We start from the raw sequence: 19677 nt of genomic DNA, 5'->3' as shown, positions 1-19677 counted from the left end.
CATTCTCTGGAACGACCCTTCCAAGACAACTTCCTGACAATCGACGTAGAGAACCTATGTTACTTCCACCTGCGATGCCCCTTTCTTTAGATCTAGGCGATCGAACAAGCTCTACTTCTGTTTCTTCATTCACTTAAGCCGGAATCAACTGTTCATCCTTACAATCTGTCCATCACTAGCGTTGAACAGTGTTTCTGTACGCCCTAAATGCGTCTGCGCTGGAGTTTTTTACAATACATAAAATACTGGGCTATATAGCTTACAAATACAAAAGCAACCTAATAAAATGCTCAGACAGTCACACAGCAGGCACATCTCTTGTTCCTTATGCTAGGACGAATTCATCTAAGTCCTAAGTGTTCTTTCATCCCCTCTATGCAAAAAGAAGTTCATAGTAGTTACAATTTAATTTAAATATGGGAAACTTAAGTTTGAAGTTGAAAAGTGGGCAAAGTTTATAAGATTAGACGATAAAAGTATAGATATAGTCAGGGGCACAGCTAGGAATTTTCCATCGTTTGGGGGCCCCTGCATTTTGCGTAATATATTTAGTTTTTAATGTTAAAAAAACACTCTTCTGTGGGCCCCTATCAAGTGGGGGCTCGGGGGGGGGGGGATTTTCAAATTCTCCTCCCTTCCCCCCCCCTCCCTAACTACGCCACTGGATTTAGTTCTAAGTAGACTCATTTTTTCTATAAAAAAAAAAAAGGGGGGGGGGTATTATTATTATTTTCAATTATCAACGGTGTTTAAAATTTTCTTGCGCATAAAAGATGCATAAAAATTAAGGGAAACAAAATTCACTATAGTGTCCTTAAGAATATCCACTATTATTATTACTTTATTATTATAATTTTTAGCGTAATTAAAAACTGAATTGTTCCAAAAGAGAAAAACCTGGCCTTATTACCACTGTTTAGATCTGAGTTATCAACTTCCTCTGCCATGGCGTATTTGTGTATCTATGGAGTAGTCTTAAACAGTTTAATGATGGAATTTTATTGTACACAATTTCAGCCAGATCTAGATAGACTATAGATCTAAAACTTAATACTATTAGTAATTATATAATCTAGAGAGTGATGATATTAGTTTCTTAGTACTAGACTTAATTAGTTAATACTTACTTAATAATACATTTTTTTTTACTTGTGACTTGTCTACTTTTACTTGTCTTAGTTAGTCTTAGTCTTAGTGAAGTTAGTCGTCTTAGTCTTAGAGTTAGACTTAGTGTCACTTAGTAAACTTAGTCGTCTTAGTTGTCATTGTGACTGTCAATAGACTGAATATCATTGAATATATCATTTACTAGATAAAGTGGATAGTCTAGTAGATTAATAGAAAAATAGTAGAATCTAGATCTAGTCTAGTAATCTTAAATCTAGTATTACTACTCTAGTGAGTCTCTAGTATCTAAGTAAGTAACTAGATCTAAAACTAAGGTCTAGCTTAGTTAACTTAGTAGCTAGTCTAGATTAGACTAGAATTGACAAGAATGATAAGAATCAGCTAGATGATACTAGATCTAGACAATCTAGTAGAATCTAGTTCTAGAATTGTAGATAAATCTAGACAATCTAGTAAGAAGTAAGACTTTACAATCTAGTAATCTACATCTAGATCTTTATAATAGTAGTGTATAACTTATAACATAGACTCTATTTTATTATAATATATATAGAGAGAGAGAGACTCTGGGGGACTCTTGACTCTGGTCAAGAATTGATTCTACATGACTACATCTAATCTAATTTTTTATCAAGAGTAGACTCTGTCTAGTTACTATTGTCTATATAGATCTATCGATCTAGTAATAGATTATAGATCTATATTTAGAATATCTGAATAATAAAATAGACTAAGTCTAGAATATTAATTTTAATATTATAATAATAATTATATCTAGATCTTTATTACTATATAATAGTATAGTATATTAATATATATTACAATACTAATATATTTATAGATTCTAGATTAGATTCTACTCTTTAGTTAGATCTAGACTCAAGCACTTTAGACTTTCTAAGGTTACTTTAGTTTAGCTTTTACTTTTAGTCTTTACCAGACTGAGTCTAGAAATTATTTATAGAAATTCTAATCTAGATCTTATACTAATGTTACTATAAGTATTATTAGAAGGGCTTTTTTTGTGACTGTACGCACCTGTATGGCATATTGGCACCTTTTTTAATGTGGGGCAATAAATTATTAATTTCTTGTATTTTAACGTATATTACCGTATTAATTTATTAGTAGTTAAAAGTAAGGCAATCAATCACTGAGTACCGGCACCTATTTTGTTACAAAAAAAAAGCAAGATTATTTGTAGGGGTGCACCGTATAGTCGCTCCAGCTTCTGCCAAATATCACTACCGGTAATATGCATAAAGTGGACCTCATTCCATTAATGTCTGTTGTAGAATGTATAATGTTTTTATTAAAACAAAATAATGTGCTTAAAAATAGAACCTTTATGAATATGCACCGAACATCGTTTATTATAAAGACAAGGCGGGTTCATATAAATAGAATTGAAACTTTAAATCATAAATGCGCTTTACATACAGAGCAGCAATGGCTGGCTTAATTTTTCAATTTGTCTTGACCTTTGAGTAGGTTAGTAAAAATTTCTTGACTACGTCATGCTGACCAGACGTCTGTCTAGCTGTGTGCGTATATCCCTAGAGGTAGAGATGAACAAATCCCACCCCCTTTTATTAGACAGGTGACCACAAGCTAAATACGATGGACGTAGGTTTAACATCAGGGTATTGACACTTTCTAGAGGTCACACCTTTCGAGGGAACTGAGTTTGTTTACTTGGTAGTAAATCTTTATTAGGGGTTGGACTACAAGAGCCACACCTCTACTAGGGTAACCAGCAGACCTGCCTACCGTTACGCAAAATGCGTATTCGTTACGCAAAATCTCCCAAAAATGACCGTCAGTACGCAAATACGCATTGAACCCGTCGCGTTACGCTTTTCGTATCCTTTTTTCCCCCCTCTCTTGACTAGCTTACGAGCGGTCACGGAGGTCACGCTAAGCCGTTTTGTTTTGTTGGCCGGGGGGGGGGGGGAAAGAAAAGGTGGGGGAACACATTGTGTCCAGATCTATACGTTGATTGGTTCTTAAAAGCAATTAGATTTAGTCTAGAAATGAAGAACGCGAGAGTGAGGGAGTGGCGGGTTGGTACCGTCAGTTAGCTGATACACCAACGTGACTTTTTTTTTTTTTTTTGTAAGTTCATTAGTAGAATCCCTGATTCCCGTATTCATTTGTATAGAAAAAAATATCGAAGTGCTATAGATTCAAAACACATTGGGTGACATTGTAGATATCTAGTCTAGATCTGGATTCTAGATCTAGAATCTAGATAACTTGTTATACAGGAATAGATCTAGCTAGACATTACGATTGATGATTACGTTATGTCATGAGTCTCTACAATCTAGATCCAATTTAGTTGCAGTATGATTTAGATTGACTAGATCTAGATCGATAACATCTACTACCATCTAGTCTAGATCTAGTCTAGATTAAATTCTTAGTCATAGTATAGAATAGATCAAGGATGAAGGTAGGCTTACGAAAGTTTGGAGTAGACCTACGTTTGTAGCGGATTCACGGCATCGGTAACACTCTTGAGCCCAGATCTAGAGTAGATTATATTCATTATATAGACATAGATCCAAATCTAGTCTAGATATCATCTCTATTGTCGTAATGATTTAGATTGTAGATCTAATCATGACATCTAGATCTAATATTATATATATATATATATATATATATATATGACAAAATAGTGGTTCGCGTAAGTGTTACGCATTGTGGTGCCAAAATACGCATTTTGACCATCAGCGTTACGCATTTGGACTTTTTTTGGTAGGCAGGTCTGTATAGACATAGATCCAAATCTAGTCTAGATATCATCTCTATTGTCGTAATGATTTAGATTGTAGATCTAATCATGACATCTAGATCTAATATTATATATATATATATATATATATATATATATATATATATATATATATATATATATATATATATATATATATATGACAAAATAGTGGTTCGCGTAAGTGTTACGCATTGTGGTGCCAAAATACGCATTTTGACCATCAGCGTTACGCATTTGGACTTTTTTTGGTAGGCAGGTCTGGTAACCAGGTATATTTCCAGAGGTATAGATGAACAACTCCCACCCCCTTTTATTTGTTTAGTCCATCACATTGAGTTCATTGATTGACAGGTGACCACAAGTCAGATACGATGGACGTAAGCATTCTCTAGGGAACTAGGTTTGTTTACTTAGTTGTAAATCTTAATTAGGGGGGTGGACTCCAAGCCACCATCTACACGGGTAACCGGACAAAGAGTTTTCTTATTTGGAGAAAAATCTGAATCACGTGGCTGGACTAGAGGCCACACCTTTTCAAGTGTGCCGAGTTATTTGAATATAAATCTCAATTAGTAAGCTGGACTAAAGATCACACACCTAAACGAGTGACCTTAAGCTACACAGAACACAAACCGCGAGATTTAATAGCCCAGTAAGCCAGTAACTAATTATTTTGTAGAGAAAAAAATCTATAGGCCTATTAGCGTAAAAGACACGACCAGGGCTATCTTTAAATTGGTTCTTGACACCCAATTTATTGATAGACAGAATGAAAAAACACAACATGCTAACAAAGGATATTATATTACACTTTAAATAAATATTACGGTTTAAATCGCATAAAAGAAATTGAACAATAGTACCGCAGTTAGATCTAGCAAACAAAGAAACAATATGCTGGAGTGTAAACAAAAAACAACCCTTGACCTCTGTAACTAGTGGACGAGTATAATTTATCTATATGCTTGACTGACCAAGCCAATGTGTTATCTTTTTCGACTGACCACCCAACACTATTGCGTGTGTATGCTCAAGGAAAAAACAATGCGTGATGGTTAACGCAGACAACTATACACACTACACTAGCACTACATGTGTAGGCTCACTATGTATATCTGACCAGGTTGTTGGTCTGAAATTCATGAACACATTCATCCAACCACTATACAAGGCAGATTGCACTTTACTTATGAGAGATTTAAATTAGTAACTAGTTATATACTAACATATTTTACATTGACCACACACATCCTTTACAGTTGGTGGCATCGTACAGACACACTCATGCTATACAGATTCATTTGTGATAGGCCTATCTGTTTATAAATACTGTTAAGCTTGAATAAATCAATCAGTAACAGAGTTTAAAACAATAAGGTATATAAAAGGAAAAAAAAAATACCAACCAATAAAGGTATGTTATTTAACAGTTTTGTAAAATGTTCAGCAACACTAGCTATTTACAAGACACTTAGGTATTCGGCTCTGGCCGAATATCTAAAAGTATTATCCGGTGCACCCCTAATTATTAGTAATATAAATATATCATTATTTATATGATTATATCTTGACTCTAGTGTAGGCCACTAGATCTAGATTTCTAGATCTACTATCTCTAGCTACAAGTTTACGAGTCACCTTGAATTGATTTTGTCTACTCCCTAGCCCCCTGATAGATCTAGAACAATCAAGATCTATTTGATGTATCTAGTACTAGTCTAGATCTAGTACTAAATCTAAATCATCTAGGTTTAGTACTATACAATAGACACTCAGACATCATGCTCACCAACCTTCATTAAAGGCGGAAGCGTCACGCAAAATCATCAAAAAAGCTCACATGTTCCACATTGACAATTTTCTTTGTTCCGCCAAGTCTTAATTCCGACAAAAAAAAATCTCTGTTGTTTTCATTAATTTTTTTATAGCTTGTAATGAAAGTACTGAATGCAATATATATAGGTCTGTGTTTATTGTTTACATTTTGTCTCTTCCCACTCCCGGTGTATCCTAGATTTACGAAGAAGAAGAAGATCATTTATCTAGATCTAAAACTAGTCTTAGAATCTAGTAAGTACTAATAAGAAACACACTAGCATTGTTATGATTCTGACTATAAGTTAAAACAAAGATCAACCATTGAATGATTTCTGATCGAGTTTGTCTGAAGAGTACCTTAATATTTCAAAACAAGCTGATGATTTGTTACTTTTTTCGCCTACCATTTATAAGAAGTAGGATTTTTGAAAACTTTGTTGCAGCTTAAGTCAAAAAGTTTATAACTATAGATTAGAGACTCAGGTGGCTTGATGCCCCATCAGATAGTACAACTGAGCTTACAATCATATCATGCCTGATATCAAGAAATTAATCTCTGCAAGATTACCATACCATCAAAGTCATTATTTTTTTTTTTCTCTGTTGCTTATGTTTGTATATTTTACTATAGTTATGTACTTGAAAAAAAACAATAAATTATTGTATATTTCAACAAATGGGAAATAATCTGACCTAAAAAAAATAAGTCTCCGAAAGTGAGCTCTGTTAAAGAAAAAAGTATGGGAACCACTGGACTATACTATAATATATTCTAGAATCTTTCACTCGAGGTCTAGTCAATAGAGTCATGAGTCTCTAAGACTTAAATGTCTTATTTAAGTCTAAACTTAAGTGACATGATACAAAAGTCTCTAGTCTGAGTTTAGATCTAGACTACAGTCACTATAGAACTTGACTTGAGTACACAGACTAGTCTGGATCTGTATTAGAATTCAGAGATATAGATCTAGTAATAGTAGAGTATATATATATTTAGATCTGTTTATCTATTCTAGATTTAATCTACACATAAAATATCTGTTTTTAATGGATGAATCGCCCAATTTTGATGGGGCTGCACAGGGTCCAAGGTAAAAATTTTGCTACATTTATGTTAGATAATAGTACTGTATTTTTATGCATATAACTTGTGGGTTCATTGAATGAAGATAAAAACTTTTTTGTATCATGCCATCAGCTGTCCAATTTGAAACTCTAACCCAGCAAAAGTGAACAAAACTTCCCTCTCACCTGCCTAATTGAACAGAGTGTTCTGTCTGGAAGATGTTCTTACAAGTGTCTAGATTGACACTGTCATTTCCAGTGACTCAGTCATTCCAGATTCACAGATTAGAGATGCGGCCAAAGGGCAAGCACACTGGGAACCACTGCCATTTTCCTTTTCTTTAGTGTCCAAACATTACAATGGTTCCAGCAACACTTTCACACACATCTATTTTGCATGTAGGGAAGTTGTATTGTGGTGGTTGATAGTTTGTACTTAAAAGCTTAAGATGTTTTTGCTGGAAATATTGAGACCTGCCTTTTTACCTGCATTGCTTACCAAACAAATGACCACCTCTGAGTTTGTGTGAAATATAACTTTTCTTTGTAATCTTTTCTAGATTTGTGTTTAGCCTTTCTTTTAACCTTGGCTCTATTTTATCATTCTCTTTTTAAATTCTTGAATAATTATAATTTGTGCATCTACGTTCCTACAAAAGTAGTGTGGATTGACCTGTCTGTATACAAAAACAAAGGTGTACATACTATGTTATATATAATAATAATTTTATTTATAAAGCGCTGTTAACAAACAAAATGTAGGCTCAAGGCGCTTTAATAACATTACAAACACAGACACGAAAACTAAAATGACAGTTAATCTAAAAAAGTTTTAAATAGATAGGTCTTAATGTTCTTCTTAAAAGTGGTGTAGTATGTTGTCTGTCTGAGATCAATTGGAAGTGAGTTCCAAACCTTTGGTCCGTGAACTGAAAAAGCCAGCAGACCGTAGCTTTTGAGGGAGAAACGTGGCACTACTAAAAGTTGCATTGCGACTGCTATGTAGTGGCCACGGTACACGCTTTTACCAAGCACATCAATCGCTTGGGCTATGAGTATCACTCTGTCACTGTTTATATAGATGCTTGTTAAAACAAAAATCCTCCAAAAAAAAATAATTTAGGAAGAATAAACGATAACAAACTTTTGCAAACAAATATATGAACTCAATAAATATAAAAGGCTTTCATAGTGCTGGAAAGAAATCTATTATACAGCATCAATATTTCTAAATATAAATATTTCTACTTATAATATAAATGTAGAAATCTTATATATACATATCATTTACACCATCTCATTTTGAACTGATATAATTTTTTTTCTCTCAGAGAGCTGGAAGAGGTGTCAAGTACCAGACCTATTTATAAAAGTTCTTCTCCTTACAAAAAGAAAAAAACAGATAAACTCAATTCAGAGACAGTTGTTTATTTAGACTTCAGCAAATTTTGCAGACTTTTTGGTTATCATCACACATCATTGAGACATGTTTGGTTTGTGAAGGATGTTTGTGGCATAGTCTGTGCTGTATTCACATGGCTTCTAATTCTCTACGCAGAGTTTGTTGTAATGTTTGTCCTGCTGATTCATGAGTCCTCCAATATCTACAGCTTGTTCCATGGCCTTATATTTAATTGCTTCACCATGCTGGCTGTCGCATCACACTTAAGAGCTATGTTTACAGACCCGGTAAGACCAACTGGTAATTTTAATAGATTAAAACTCTTGATAACCACAAATCTCACAAAATTATTGTTTTATTGAATACCTTTTTGGACATTACAAAACACCAGGTAGTCTTTAAAAAAAAATAATTCTTTAAAAAGACTTATTATCTAGTTAAATACAGTGTTATTGTATAAACACATCTTTGAGAAATCTAGCTAAATACAACATTATTGTATAAGCACATCTTTGACAAATCTTTTTTTTTTTATGTCTTTAGTTAGCAAATGCAGCATTAAATTTCACTCATAAATGAGCATTATCAGCAAGTTAGGTTGAACATTTTTATACGCATATTTTCAGTCATTCCGGGAACATTAGAAGAGCAATTTAGGATTAATAAGTGATACTTATGATTATCTGCAACAATTGTGTGAACTTGCCAAATGAAAATACTTTCATTACTTGCTGGTTTATATGTTCTTTAAGTCAGCTTTTAAATCAATATTTTTTCCACCTTGGCTAAAACCCAACCATTTGTGAACTCAACCAAATAGGAATCATGCTGGGCAATATGCATTTTCAACATCATTTTACTGGCTACTCCTTTAAGTTTAATAATTTGTGAGGGAAAAAATATCCTTTAGATATTTAAAATCTACTTTATTCAAATTCCTCATTCTTTTTTTTTTTCAAAATACTTTTTTAACATATAAGATGCATTATTTGTTTACCTAGATTTTTTTGATAGGCAAAGGCTTACTAATTTTAAACCTAAATTTTATTGGGCAATGTGACTTTACATAGTTTCTAGTATTTATAAGTGTTATTTCGGAAGATGTGACATATATAGTTACTAGTATGTATTTTTATTTACTAGAAACATTTAACATACTTACTTTTAGTCTATGATATAAGATGTGTTTGTTTACTTCTTTCTACATCTGTATTAGAGAATATGCTGTGGTTTCAAATAGTTACTAGCATTAGTTTTATTTACATTATTTCTTAGGGAGCTGTCCCTAAAGGCAATGCAACAGCAGAGGGAATCAAAAGTTTAGGTTTAAAGAAAGGTGAAGTTGTATACAAATGCCCCAAATGTATCAGCATCAAGCCAGATAGAGCACATCATTGCAGGTAGATTCCTTCCAACCTTTTCTACCTAGTCAAGCCTTACATCCTGGTCCAAGTATTCTTGCTAGTCTGTGTTTATCTGACACAATTTTAGATTTAAATTTACACTTCAGAAAATAATGGACATTAGACACAGTCGTAGAAATGCCCAAATAAACTAAGACAAAGATTGTTTTACATATTAAGACTAATACACTGTCTCCCAACATTAGAATGCTTTTGACCAATTTAAGAATGGTTGAGAATGAAAATGGTGCTTCCAATATTAGAATGAATTTTTATCAATTTAAAAATGTTGCTTCCAATATTGGAATGATTTTTTATCAATTTAAAAATGTTGCTTCCAATATTAGAATGATTTTTTATCAATTTAAAAATGTTGCTCCCAATGTTAGAATGATATTTTATCAATTTAACAATGTTGCTCCCAATATTAGAATGATGATAAAATGCTGACAGCACAGTGAAATCAGTTTATTAAATGGACCTTCTAACTCAATAACTTCCATCACTATTAGCTTTCTGAAAGTATTTGCTAATTTTGCCTCACTTGAAGAGAGAACCTGTTTGATAACCACAATGCATAGGATAATATTGACATCCCTTACATCAAATGAGGCACAGTGGCTGAATAGTAAAGCGCTTGGCTTCTGAACCCGGGGTCCTGGGTTGAATCCTGGTGAAGGATTTTTAATTTCAGGATCTTTGGGCGCATCTGAGTCCACCCAACTCTAAAGAAATAATGAGTACCTGACATTAGTTGGTGAAAAGTAAAGGCTGTTGGCCGTTGTGCTGGCCACATGACACCCTTGTTAACCGTGGGCCACAGAAATAGATGACCTTTACATCATCTACCCTACAGACCACAAGGTCTGAAAGGGGAACTTTTTTATGTCTAATAGAAACAATATATCTAAATACATACCCGGCTTTACAAGAACATGTCAAAAATATTAAAAAGCATTCTAATTAAACATATTTATGTATCAGATGTAATGATTGCTTAACTTTAACATTCCACATTGACTAAAAAAAAGTATAATTTCTTTGGGAATGAAATGACTGGTCATAGTGTAATTCAGTGTAAATTAATAAATTATAGCTTTTATATAGTGCTTCTTTCTGGGGGGAGGAGGTATCTGGGAGAAGGTTTTCTGTGCTGCCTTTAAGCGCTCAGTAAACACAACTCTGCTTGAGTCAGGTGTCAAACCTTGAGCCTCTTTATAGTTAGCCAAGTTTAAGTGTACTTTGCCTCTCAACCGCGCTTCCCACAGAATACACTGTAAAAAATGTTTGGAATATATAATCAATATCAATAATTTCATTCAGCAATTGTTAGGTATACTAATATGAGTAATTGACTTTTGACAGCTTTACTTGTTTAATAAACATTATTCAGATAAGCAAACAATTTTTAATTGTCTTTATTTTAAAAGGACCAGCCTTAATCACTTTTCTGTTTCGGTATACACATTAAAACTGAAGTGAACACAGCATATTTTTATATTGATTGGTTCTCTCTTGGCAATTAAATTGTGAAATTTTACCATCCTGCTGTTTAGCTTTCTTGTCAATTGTACAAAATAATCTTACACAAACACACATTTTATAATGTTAGTTTCAATGCATCATGGTCTTGAGTTTTTTGGATAGAAAAAAAAATTGCAAGATTAGGGGCTTTTGGAGAATTTCTGTACTGGTATCCAATGTCTGTGAAATTTGATTTAATGATTTCCATCTTGACTTTTAACTACTGCTATAGATTGCTACCTGGTTTTGACTGACATGTTTTCTGTGATACATAATTGTTGGCAGTCACTCCCAAAATATGAATTCAGTTTGTATTTGGTCAATGTCGTCACTTGTCACCCCTGTGTTTTAGGCCTTTTGTGACATTGGGTTTATAGTTCATCAGGATTCATAACTTGTGCATCAAACATTCAGACATCTACTTGTAAATGACTGAGTTACTTGTATCATAGAAGTTTATTACAATAATATATATCCATATTCATAGACACCACAGAATGCATTGTGGCACACAAACTGGTTTGGAATAAATCAATATAATCCATATAATTTAAATAACAAGGCTCTTTACTTGTTCTTATACTGACATGTTAACTCTTAATAGAAATAGACTTTATCAAAACTAAATAATAGAGAGTCTGTCTTACCACTGACTTCTAGTCTGACTGTACCTGACTGCCCTGTAGGCTCACTGCCCTAAGCTCTTGAATGTTGTGAGTCTAGTTCACTAAATATGGTTGCGTTCTTCAACTTTTCAATATTCCTCACACATGAGCTTTATAGCGTTGAGCAAAAATAAGCTCTGTAGGGATAGGCATGATCTTTTTATTATAGTTTAGAATTTTTAGGGCATCTATTTAAAATAATCAGAAATAACCATATTTAAAATACGATTTCTAAGAAAAACAACAAGCGACAGTTTACTTAAGGAAAGATCACATCAAGAGAGTGGTTGGCAAGTCGAGCCCGATAAAGAATAAATCAGACCACATAGTAAGAATGCCTGACAAATCACTTAGCCTGATCAGTGAAGTAAAAGCTAAACAATACACCGTCCCTTGTTTTATCGGGCATACTGTATTTGCAGCATATTCTTTATGAAATAAATTCAAATGGACCATTTGTTTTCATATGTTAAATAATAATTTAACTTTTGAATTTCCTTACTTTCCAGTGTCTGTCAGCGATGTATAAGAAAAATGGACCATCATTGTCCCTGGGTGAATAATTGTGTAGGAGAGAACAATCAGAAGTATTTTGTGTTATTTACAGTAAGTTGAAGGTTGGACATGTATCTTCTCTTGAACAAAATTGATAAATGCATTTCATCATCAATGGAGACATTTTTCTAAAAATCCCCTGTGTACATTCTAACCTAAACATTGGTACTTGCTTATAAAATTTCTCTAAGAACTTCAATTAGTCATATCAGTTTTGTTATAATCTATAGATAGCCTCTTTCTGTTACAGTAGCAGATGCAGTTTGGGTTCAGCATTGTCACAGGTTCTGCTGGGGTGTAGCACTGTGTGCTGCAAACTGCCAATGGGTCACCAGCTACCAATTTTTCCTTAGGGTTGACCCCTGAAGCCTTTCCCATGTTAAGGTTTAGCTGCAAGGCAGCAGAGGTTTGAATTTTAATTTTCCTTCTCCAAGTTTTAGTAGTTGGTTACCCAGCCAAGGCTGACAACCCCTTTCTGTCCTAATCTTACTGGTTTAGGTACCATTTACTGACCTTTGCCCCTTATGATAACAGTTCTTCTGGACCCAATATCTGAGCCACATGTGAAGGCCCGGAGTTATACTGGTTGTCAGAGGCTATTTAAAATACATTACCATTGGAAATATTTTATAGGTACTGAAAGGCTTATTTTCATTGTCAACCATATGGAGCCATTTAGTTTTAATTTATTTACTTAGTTAACTCAACTTGTACAATTTGTTATAATGGTAGGTAGTGATGGGAACTAAACTAAAATTAAAAAGTTAAACTAATACTAAGTTTTTACTAAAATAAAGTAGTTAAACTTAAAGTTCATCATGAATTTAAAAATATAGTTAAACTAAACTAAGAAAAATTAATTAAATTATGCAAACTTTTCATAACGTTTTTTTTTTTTTGGAGGGGGGGGATCTAGAACTAGCTAATAATCTGACTTTATGCTTGAGTACAGTTCAATCTAATTCTTTTAACATTGTAGAACTATTTCTCTATAGTAAAGTCAGTAATATGAAAAATATTTCTTACATAAACGTTATTGCACACAAAAAAATTCAAAAAAAGATGTCTACATAAATATGTCTTGTAATTATGGACTGCACACAACATTACACTAGGCCTACATGTGTAGGTCTATCTGACCAGGTTGTTAAAATCAGTCAGACACACAGTCGATTTACTTTTTGGGCAAGGAGGATATGTAACTAAGTGTAATATTGCATGGAAGCTTTTGGCAAAAAAAAATGTTTGACATTTTATTATACTGCTACTTTCAAGTGCAGATATTGACTCCCATAACTTCTACCAGCATCTTACTTTACCATCTTGAAATGCAGACTGACAAAATAGTAGTTAGCGGCATCATTTTTTGATAATCAAAGTTGTTGTATCACATGACCAGAAAACAGGGATTCAACCACTACCACATGTTGAAAAGTTTTTAAAATTTTCATTAAACTTTACAGTTTGTAACTTTAAAAAATTAATTAAACTATGATTTTAACTAAAATAATTTTTTCTAGTTAAACTTTGGCCTAATAAATTTTGTTTAATTAAACTAAAAGTTTCTAACTTTTTAGTTAACTTTTGCCCATCACTATGTTGATAGGAACATGGATTGGCAAGATTCTGATTTTTTTTTTATGTTGACATTTTTAGCTAAAGTCAAATCCTGTAGACGTATAGCTTTCACTGAATGATTGTATTCCATAATTATTGTAGAAGGTCCTCCTTTGTATGATTCAGTCATTTTTAACCAAAATATTAAGGGTTACAGCCTTACAAGATCTAGTCAGTTAATATTGCCTTCAGTTAACCATAAAGTAAAGAATATTCTGGTTGTGTTGTGTTTAACTTAAATCCTACATAGTTTAAATAAAAAAAAAAGTTTCCCTTTCAGACCTTGCGATCTATAGGGCAGATGATGTTAAGGTCATCTGTTTCTTTGGCTGATGGTTAATGAGCAGGATGTCATGTGGCCAGCACAATGACCAACCGCCTTTACTTTCCCTAACTAAGGTCAGGTACCCGTTAGAGTTGGGTGTACTAAGTAAAGTAAAGTTCCCCTTTCAGACCTTGTGGTCTATAGGGCAGATGATGTAAAGGTCATCTGTTTCTGTGGCCTACGGTTAACAAGGGTGTCATGTGGCCAGCACAACGACCAACCGCCTTTACTTTTCCCTAACTAATGTCAGGTACCCATTAGAGCTGGGTGAACTCAGAGGCGCCCGAAGATCCCGAAATTAAAAATCCCAGTCTTCACCAGGATTCGAACCCCGGTCCCCGGTTCGGAAGCCAAGCGCTTTACCGCTCAGCTCTAAAAATCCCATAAAAATCCAGAAATTCTAAATCTCAGTCTTCACCGAGATTCAAACACAGGACCCCAAGTTCGGGCTCTAAGCGCTTAACCACTCACCCACCATGCACTCATAGTTTATAAATGAGGTTAGAATTTTTGTATTCCATGTTGTCAATTAAATTGTAATTTTCTTTTTCCTCAGTTATACATTTGTCTCATTTCCATTCATGCACTTTACATGGCAATTTCACATTTTATCTTCTGTGTTAGCAAAGACTGGAAAGGTGATTACATTTGAATTTACAGTTGTTTCCTTGTTAAATTGTGATTATTTCCTTATATTCTTTTAGTATATTACTTTAGTAAATTATATTATTATATTTCAAACCAATGTGATAGTTAAGGTAATGGGCTCCACATCACGGTTGCAGAAAAGAATGTGGGACAATACTTCATTGACTATCAATACAAAAACCCTAGTCTACCAGATTTGTGTGTTGAGCACTTTGTTTTTTGATAGGGAAACATTTTCTTAATCTTCCAATGCTTAAAACGGATTCTGAAAATAAGGCGGCAAGAAATCACCAATGAGGAAGTACTGCAAACTGCAGGATGCTAGGAAATCTGCACTGTTATAAGCAGTAGAAATCTTGGCTGGCTTTGTACATTACACAGAATGCCTTAGGGTCGACTTTTATGATCTATTAGAGAGCATCAGAGCTGCAGGTCATCCACTTCTAAGATTTAATGATGCATGTTAATTAATGTGACATGAAGTCAGAATTGACACCAACAATTGGGAGAAAGAGGCACAAGATAGATCCACATTGAGGGCAAGCATGCATAAAGAAGGTCCTTCTAAACAGGGTTGGGATCAAAACTATCTGGGTATTACATTTCTTTAAAAAAAAAAATTTTTTAATTCATTATTATTATATCATAAGTAAAAATAGTACACTTGGGAGTCAAAATTCTTAATTAAATTCCAATGAGTTTTTTAAATTTAAATATTTATTCTTAAAGAACAAAAATCAGTTTGCTATATACATGGCTCTAGTACTAGTGCTAGTACTTGATACTATCAGATACAGTCATTATGTTTTTACTAGATTCCATTAATCTAGAATATAATCACAATGAAAATAAATTATCATTTTAAATAGGAGAATAGCATTTTGATTTCAAGATTCTTAGTCCAACCAATGGGTACCTGACATTAGTTGGTAAAAAGTAAAGGTCATTGTGCTGGCCACATAACACCCTCATTAACGGTGTGCCACAAAACCAGATGACTGTTACATCATCTGTCCCATAGATCGCAAGTTCTGAAAGGGGGTAGGAGCTCTTTATTCTAATTACAGCTGTAAAGTATGTTTCTCACTTTTGTTCATATTTGTTTCAGATTAAAAATTATACTACTATTGATAGGTGGATGTTTTCTGTTACAGATTGTACTATTATTTATATTTTTTTTTGTTTTCTGTTGCAGATTATAATACTACTATTGATAGCTCTATATTTTCTGTGAAGAATTATACTACTATTAACGGGTTTATATTGTATGTTAAAGATTATACTATTGATAGCTTTGTTTTCTTTTGAAGATTATACTACTATTGATAGGTTTGTTTTCCTTTTGAAGATTATACTACTATTGATAGGTTTGTTTTCCTCTTGAAGATTATACTACTATTGATAGGTTTGTTTTCCTCTTGAAGATTATACTACTATTGATAGGTTTGTTTTCCTCTTGAAGATTATACTACTATTGATAGGTTTGTTTTCCTCTTGAAGATTATACTACTATTGATAGGTTTGTTTTCCTCTTGAAGATTATACTACTATTGATAGGTTTGTTTTCCTCTTGAAGATTATACTACTATTGATAGGTTTGTTTTCCTCTTGAAGATTATACTACTATTGATAGGTTTATCTTTTATGTTAAAGCCTATACCACTAGTGATAAACCTTTATCATAACTTTCAGGTTGTTCTGGCATGTCTCCTCCAGCTACTACCATCTTCCTAATATTTCTCATATTTGAAGGAATGTTATTTGGTATTTTTACTGGGATAATGTTTGGAACCCAGATGTCAGCAGTGTGTTCTGATGAGACTGTGAGTAATATGCTTTTTGAGACATTTTGAAATTATAGTTTTACTAAGCAGATATGTTTCAGAAAATAAAATTTATGTAGTAAAACTGGATATTCAAATAAGCATAAGCCCAAAATTCAAAATCCTAGTCTTTACAGAAATTAGAACCCAGGACTCCAGGTTCAAAAGCCAAGCGCTTAAACACTGGAATTTTTAATTTTAGGGATCTTTGGGTAAATCTGAGTCCAGCCAGCTCTATTGGGTACCTGACATTAGTTGGGGAAAAGTAAAAGTGGTTGGTTGTTGTGATGGCCACATGACACCTCTTTAACCCTGGGCTACAGAAACAGATGACCTTTACATCATCTACCCTGTAGATCGCAAGATCTGAAAGGAGAACTTTACTTTTTATCAAAGTTATAAATTTAAATTCAATGGCAAAAATTGCAAAGTATATCTGTGAATATTTTTAATTTTTTTTTGTGAAGAAATAACATAATTCTTCCATACGAAATAAAACACTTTGATTCTCCAAGTAGCAATCAGGAAAAGATTGAACACACAATTAGCACACACCATTACTTAATTTCAATAATAGATTCACAAAAGTAAACCTGACATGAAGCTTGAAACTTACTACAATTATCCTCCCTATTGTCCTCCTTTGTATTTTTATACTCTTTTAAATTAGCTTCTTCAGACTAGAAAGAACCAAGGCCATCTATTGAAAAGATCTCTGCTTGGAAAATTACTGTTGTTTCTTAAAATGTTATCATGTTGTTTATATAATTAAAACAACCTTGACATTTTATTAGTACATGACATTTGTCAGTTTTCCAGAGTACCGGTAGATAAAAAAATTTTTTTTTTAGTGCACCTAATTCTGAATCCTTTTGTGTTTCTACTAAATCTGTAAATGAAAGAGGGGGGGGGGGGTCAACTTTGTTTTGGCTTTCCCCAAGTCTTTGCAAGCTTCTAGTTATGTGAATGTATAAATAGAGGAGACAAGCTTTTGGCAGAGTCCAATGCTGTCCATTAGGTTAATGCTTGATATTAAACCTATTTCTGTGGATTCGTTATGAAATTGTATTATACTGTGTGTTTAATGTAGAATATTGTGTGTGTTATTAATTCTATGATTTTATTTTGAATTTTAAAAATATTTGATTCTTCAGAGTGATTTCTAAATCCCTGACCTACTAATTTTGATGAGCCTATTAACTTTGAGACTTACCTGTGTTTTTTGTCATGACATTAATGGTTAGAAGAAACAAAAGATGTTTACTAATGTCAGAAAAACAAGGCCATGCATGTCTAACATGGCCTCACACCTTTTTTTAAGACCTAAAATCTGTTGGCAACAGCTTGGAAGAGGCGTGGAAGTGTTCTATGATTGATCTGTGTCGAGAGAGGTTGACGCTGTAAGAGCAGAATGTTGTAGAAGGATCTAAGTCTAAAAATAGCACCTTCATAATACATACATTCTTCTATCCAACATATCAAGTTCTTCTAGTAGATAATGAGCTCTTGTGCAAGTCTATACAACAGAAAAATAGATGAAGTTCCTTCTCATCTCTTTTTTTCTTGTACAGCTGTAATACTTTTAGTTTTCAAATACCTGGTAATAGCAAATTAAGTCATTTTCATGTACTGAAACCTCTATAATAGTATTCTACCATACCAGGTAGTCATTGACTGTATTTTATTAATCATCTAAAGTTGTGCTGGTAATTCCCTAAATATAAAACCAAATAGCTTGAGGATTAAAGTCATCAAATTTAATGTATAGCACTAAATGGACACCCATTGGAACAAGTATGGTGTTTTTTCTACTTGGTAGCATCGTAGGTAAAAAAAAAAGTGCAACAGATGCAGATGTCTAGCTTTGGCTAAAAAATGTTAGTACCCCTACAGAGATCTTAACATCCAATTAGGGCAGTTTTGCTGTAGGGGTATAAGGCATAGACCACATCTATCTAGATTGTCTTCCCCCCTCCCCCCAAAAAAAAAGGTGATGACTAATTGCTTGAATATTATAAACAATAGCTTCTGAATACACAATATGTATCTGCTTTTAATTTATATAAATTTAATTTTTTTAAATTGTTTTTTCGTATTTGTAAAAAGAAACTTTAATGCTATTCCAAGAACAGTTATCTTTAAAATATTCATTAAACCTATCCATTAATATGTTGGACCGTTGGGGCACCACATAAGATTTGTCGATCGTCTTTCTCCATTCCTCTCCGTCTTTCGCCTTAGTTTGCCTTTCATTTCATAAGACCAACACATTTAATTTTGAAATTCAAGGATACTCAAAGAACAATTTAACAAATTTTCTTCCCATACTTTTCTCATTAGAATGTACAAATTGTATTTCTGCTTCACAGGGTATTGAACAATTAAAAAAAGAAGAGCGAGAAGCACGGTCAAGATGGCTGAGCATGAAGAGTGTGTTTGGGCATCCATTTTCAATTCACTGGTTTTCTCCCTTTTCCACACCACGTTTTCTTTCATCAGACAAAATTTATTACTCAGTCTAAATAACTCTGTTCTCTAGTTAATTCAACAAAATATTTTTAATTTTTTTTTTTTTTGCTGGATAATAAAATAAACATTTTTGGTGTGCTTAAATGCAATTTTATTGTAAGTTTTAAATCATGTACACATTTATTGTGCTGTGCCATTAAGTAACAAATAATTGTGTCAGAAAGAGATGTACACATTTATTGTGTTGAGATAATAATGTACAAAATCTTGATCTTCAATCTAAATTTTGTTTTTTGATACAATTTATACAATTAAACACAATTGTGATATGAACTGTATTCCTTCTTTGTTTCTAAATGCAGTAAGTTAAGTGCATAGACATAGTAAGTTAAGTGCCTAACCACTTTGGTATTTGCTGATTCAATGGGGAAAAAACAGCAATAAATGTAACTA

General features: G+C 33.2%; 1 protein-coding gene across 3 annotated transcripts; it reads left to right on the top strand.

Moving 5' to 3' along the window:
- The first annotated feature begins 902 nt into the window (after positions 1-902).
- Positions 903-19557, top strand: LOC129927196 (palmitoyltransferase ZDHHC3-like). 3 transcript variants are annotated; one of them, XM_056034620.1, is made up of 9 exons: positions 925-1059; positions 5925-5980; positions 6745-6819; positions 8125-8482; positions 9471-9595; positions 12297-12393; positions 14841-14922; positions 16625-16755; positions 19125-19557. In XM_056034620.1, exons 3-9 carry the CDS (start codon positions 6776-6778, stop codon positions 19275-19277), a joined length of 990 nt encoding a protein of 329 aa, XP_055890595.1. In that variant the 5' UTR covers positions 925-1059; positions 5925-5980; positions 6745-6775; the 3' UTR covers positions 19278-19557. The 3 variants fall into 3 exon arrangements, with proteins under 3 accessions (XP_055890594.1, XP_055890593.1, XP_055890595.1); XM_056034619.1 differs by lacking the exon at positions 5925-5980 and having other exon boundaries at positions 903-1003; XM_056034618.1 differs by lacking the exon at positions 5925-5980 and having other exon boundaries at positions 921-1059.
- The last annotated feature ends 120 nt before the right edge of the window (positions 19558-19677 follow it).

This window comes from Biomphalaria glabrata, chromosome 7 (assembly GCF_947242115.1).
Source record: "Biomphalaria glabrata chromosome 7, xgBioGlab47.1, whole genome shotgun sequence".
Classification (NCBI taxonomy): Eukaryota; Metazoa; Mollusca; class Gastropoda; family Planorbidae; genus Biomphalaria; species Biomphalaria glabrata.
This window is presented reverse-complemented; position numbering and strand designations above follow the sequence as displayed.

Coding starts and splice junctions, on each gene's coding strand:
- LOC129927196 (XM_056034619.1), top strand. CDS start 6,776: ATGGATGAATCGCCCAATTTTGATGGGGCTGCACAGGGTCCAAG. Junction 6,820..8,124: donor GGGGCTGCACAGGGTCCAAG/GTAAAAATTTTG, acceptor TTTTTCTCTCAG/AGAGCTGGAAGAGGTGTCAA. Junction 8,483..9,470: donor GAGCTATGTTTACAGACCCG/GTAAGACCAACT, acceptor ATTATTTCTTAG/GGAGCTGTCCCTAAAGGCAA.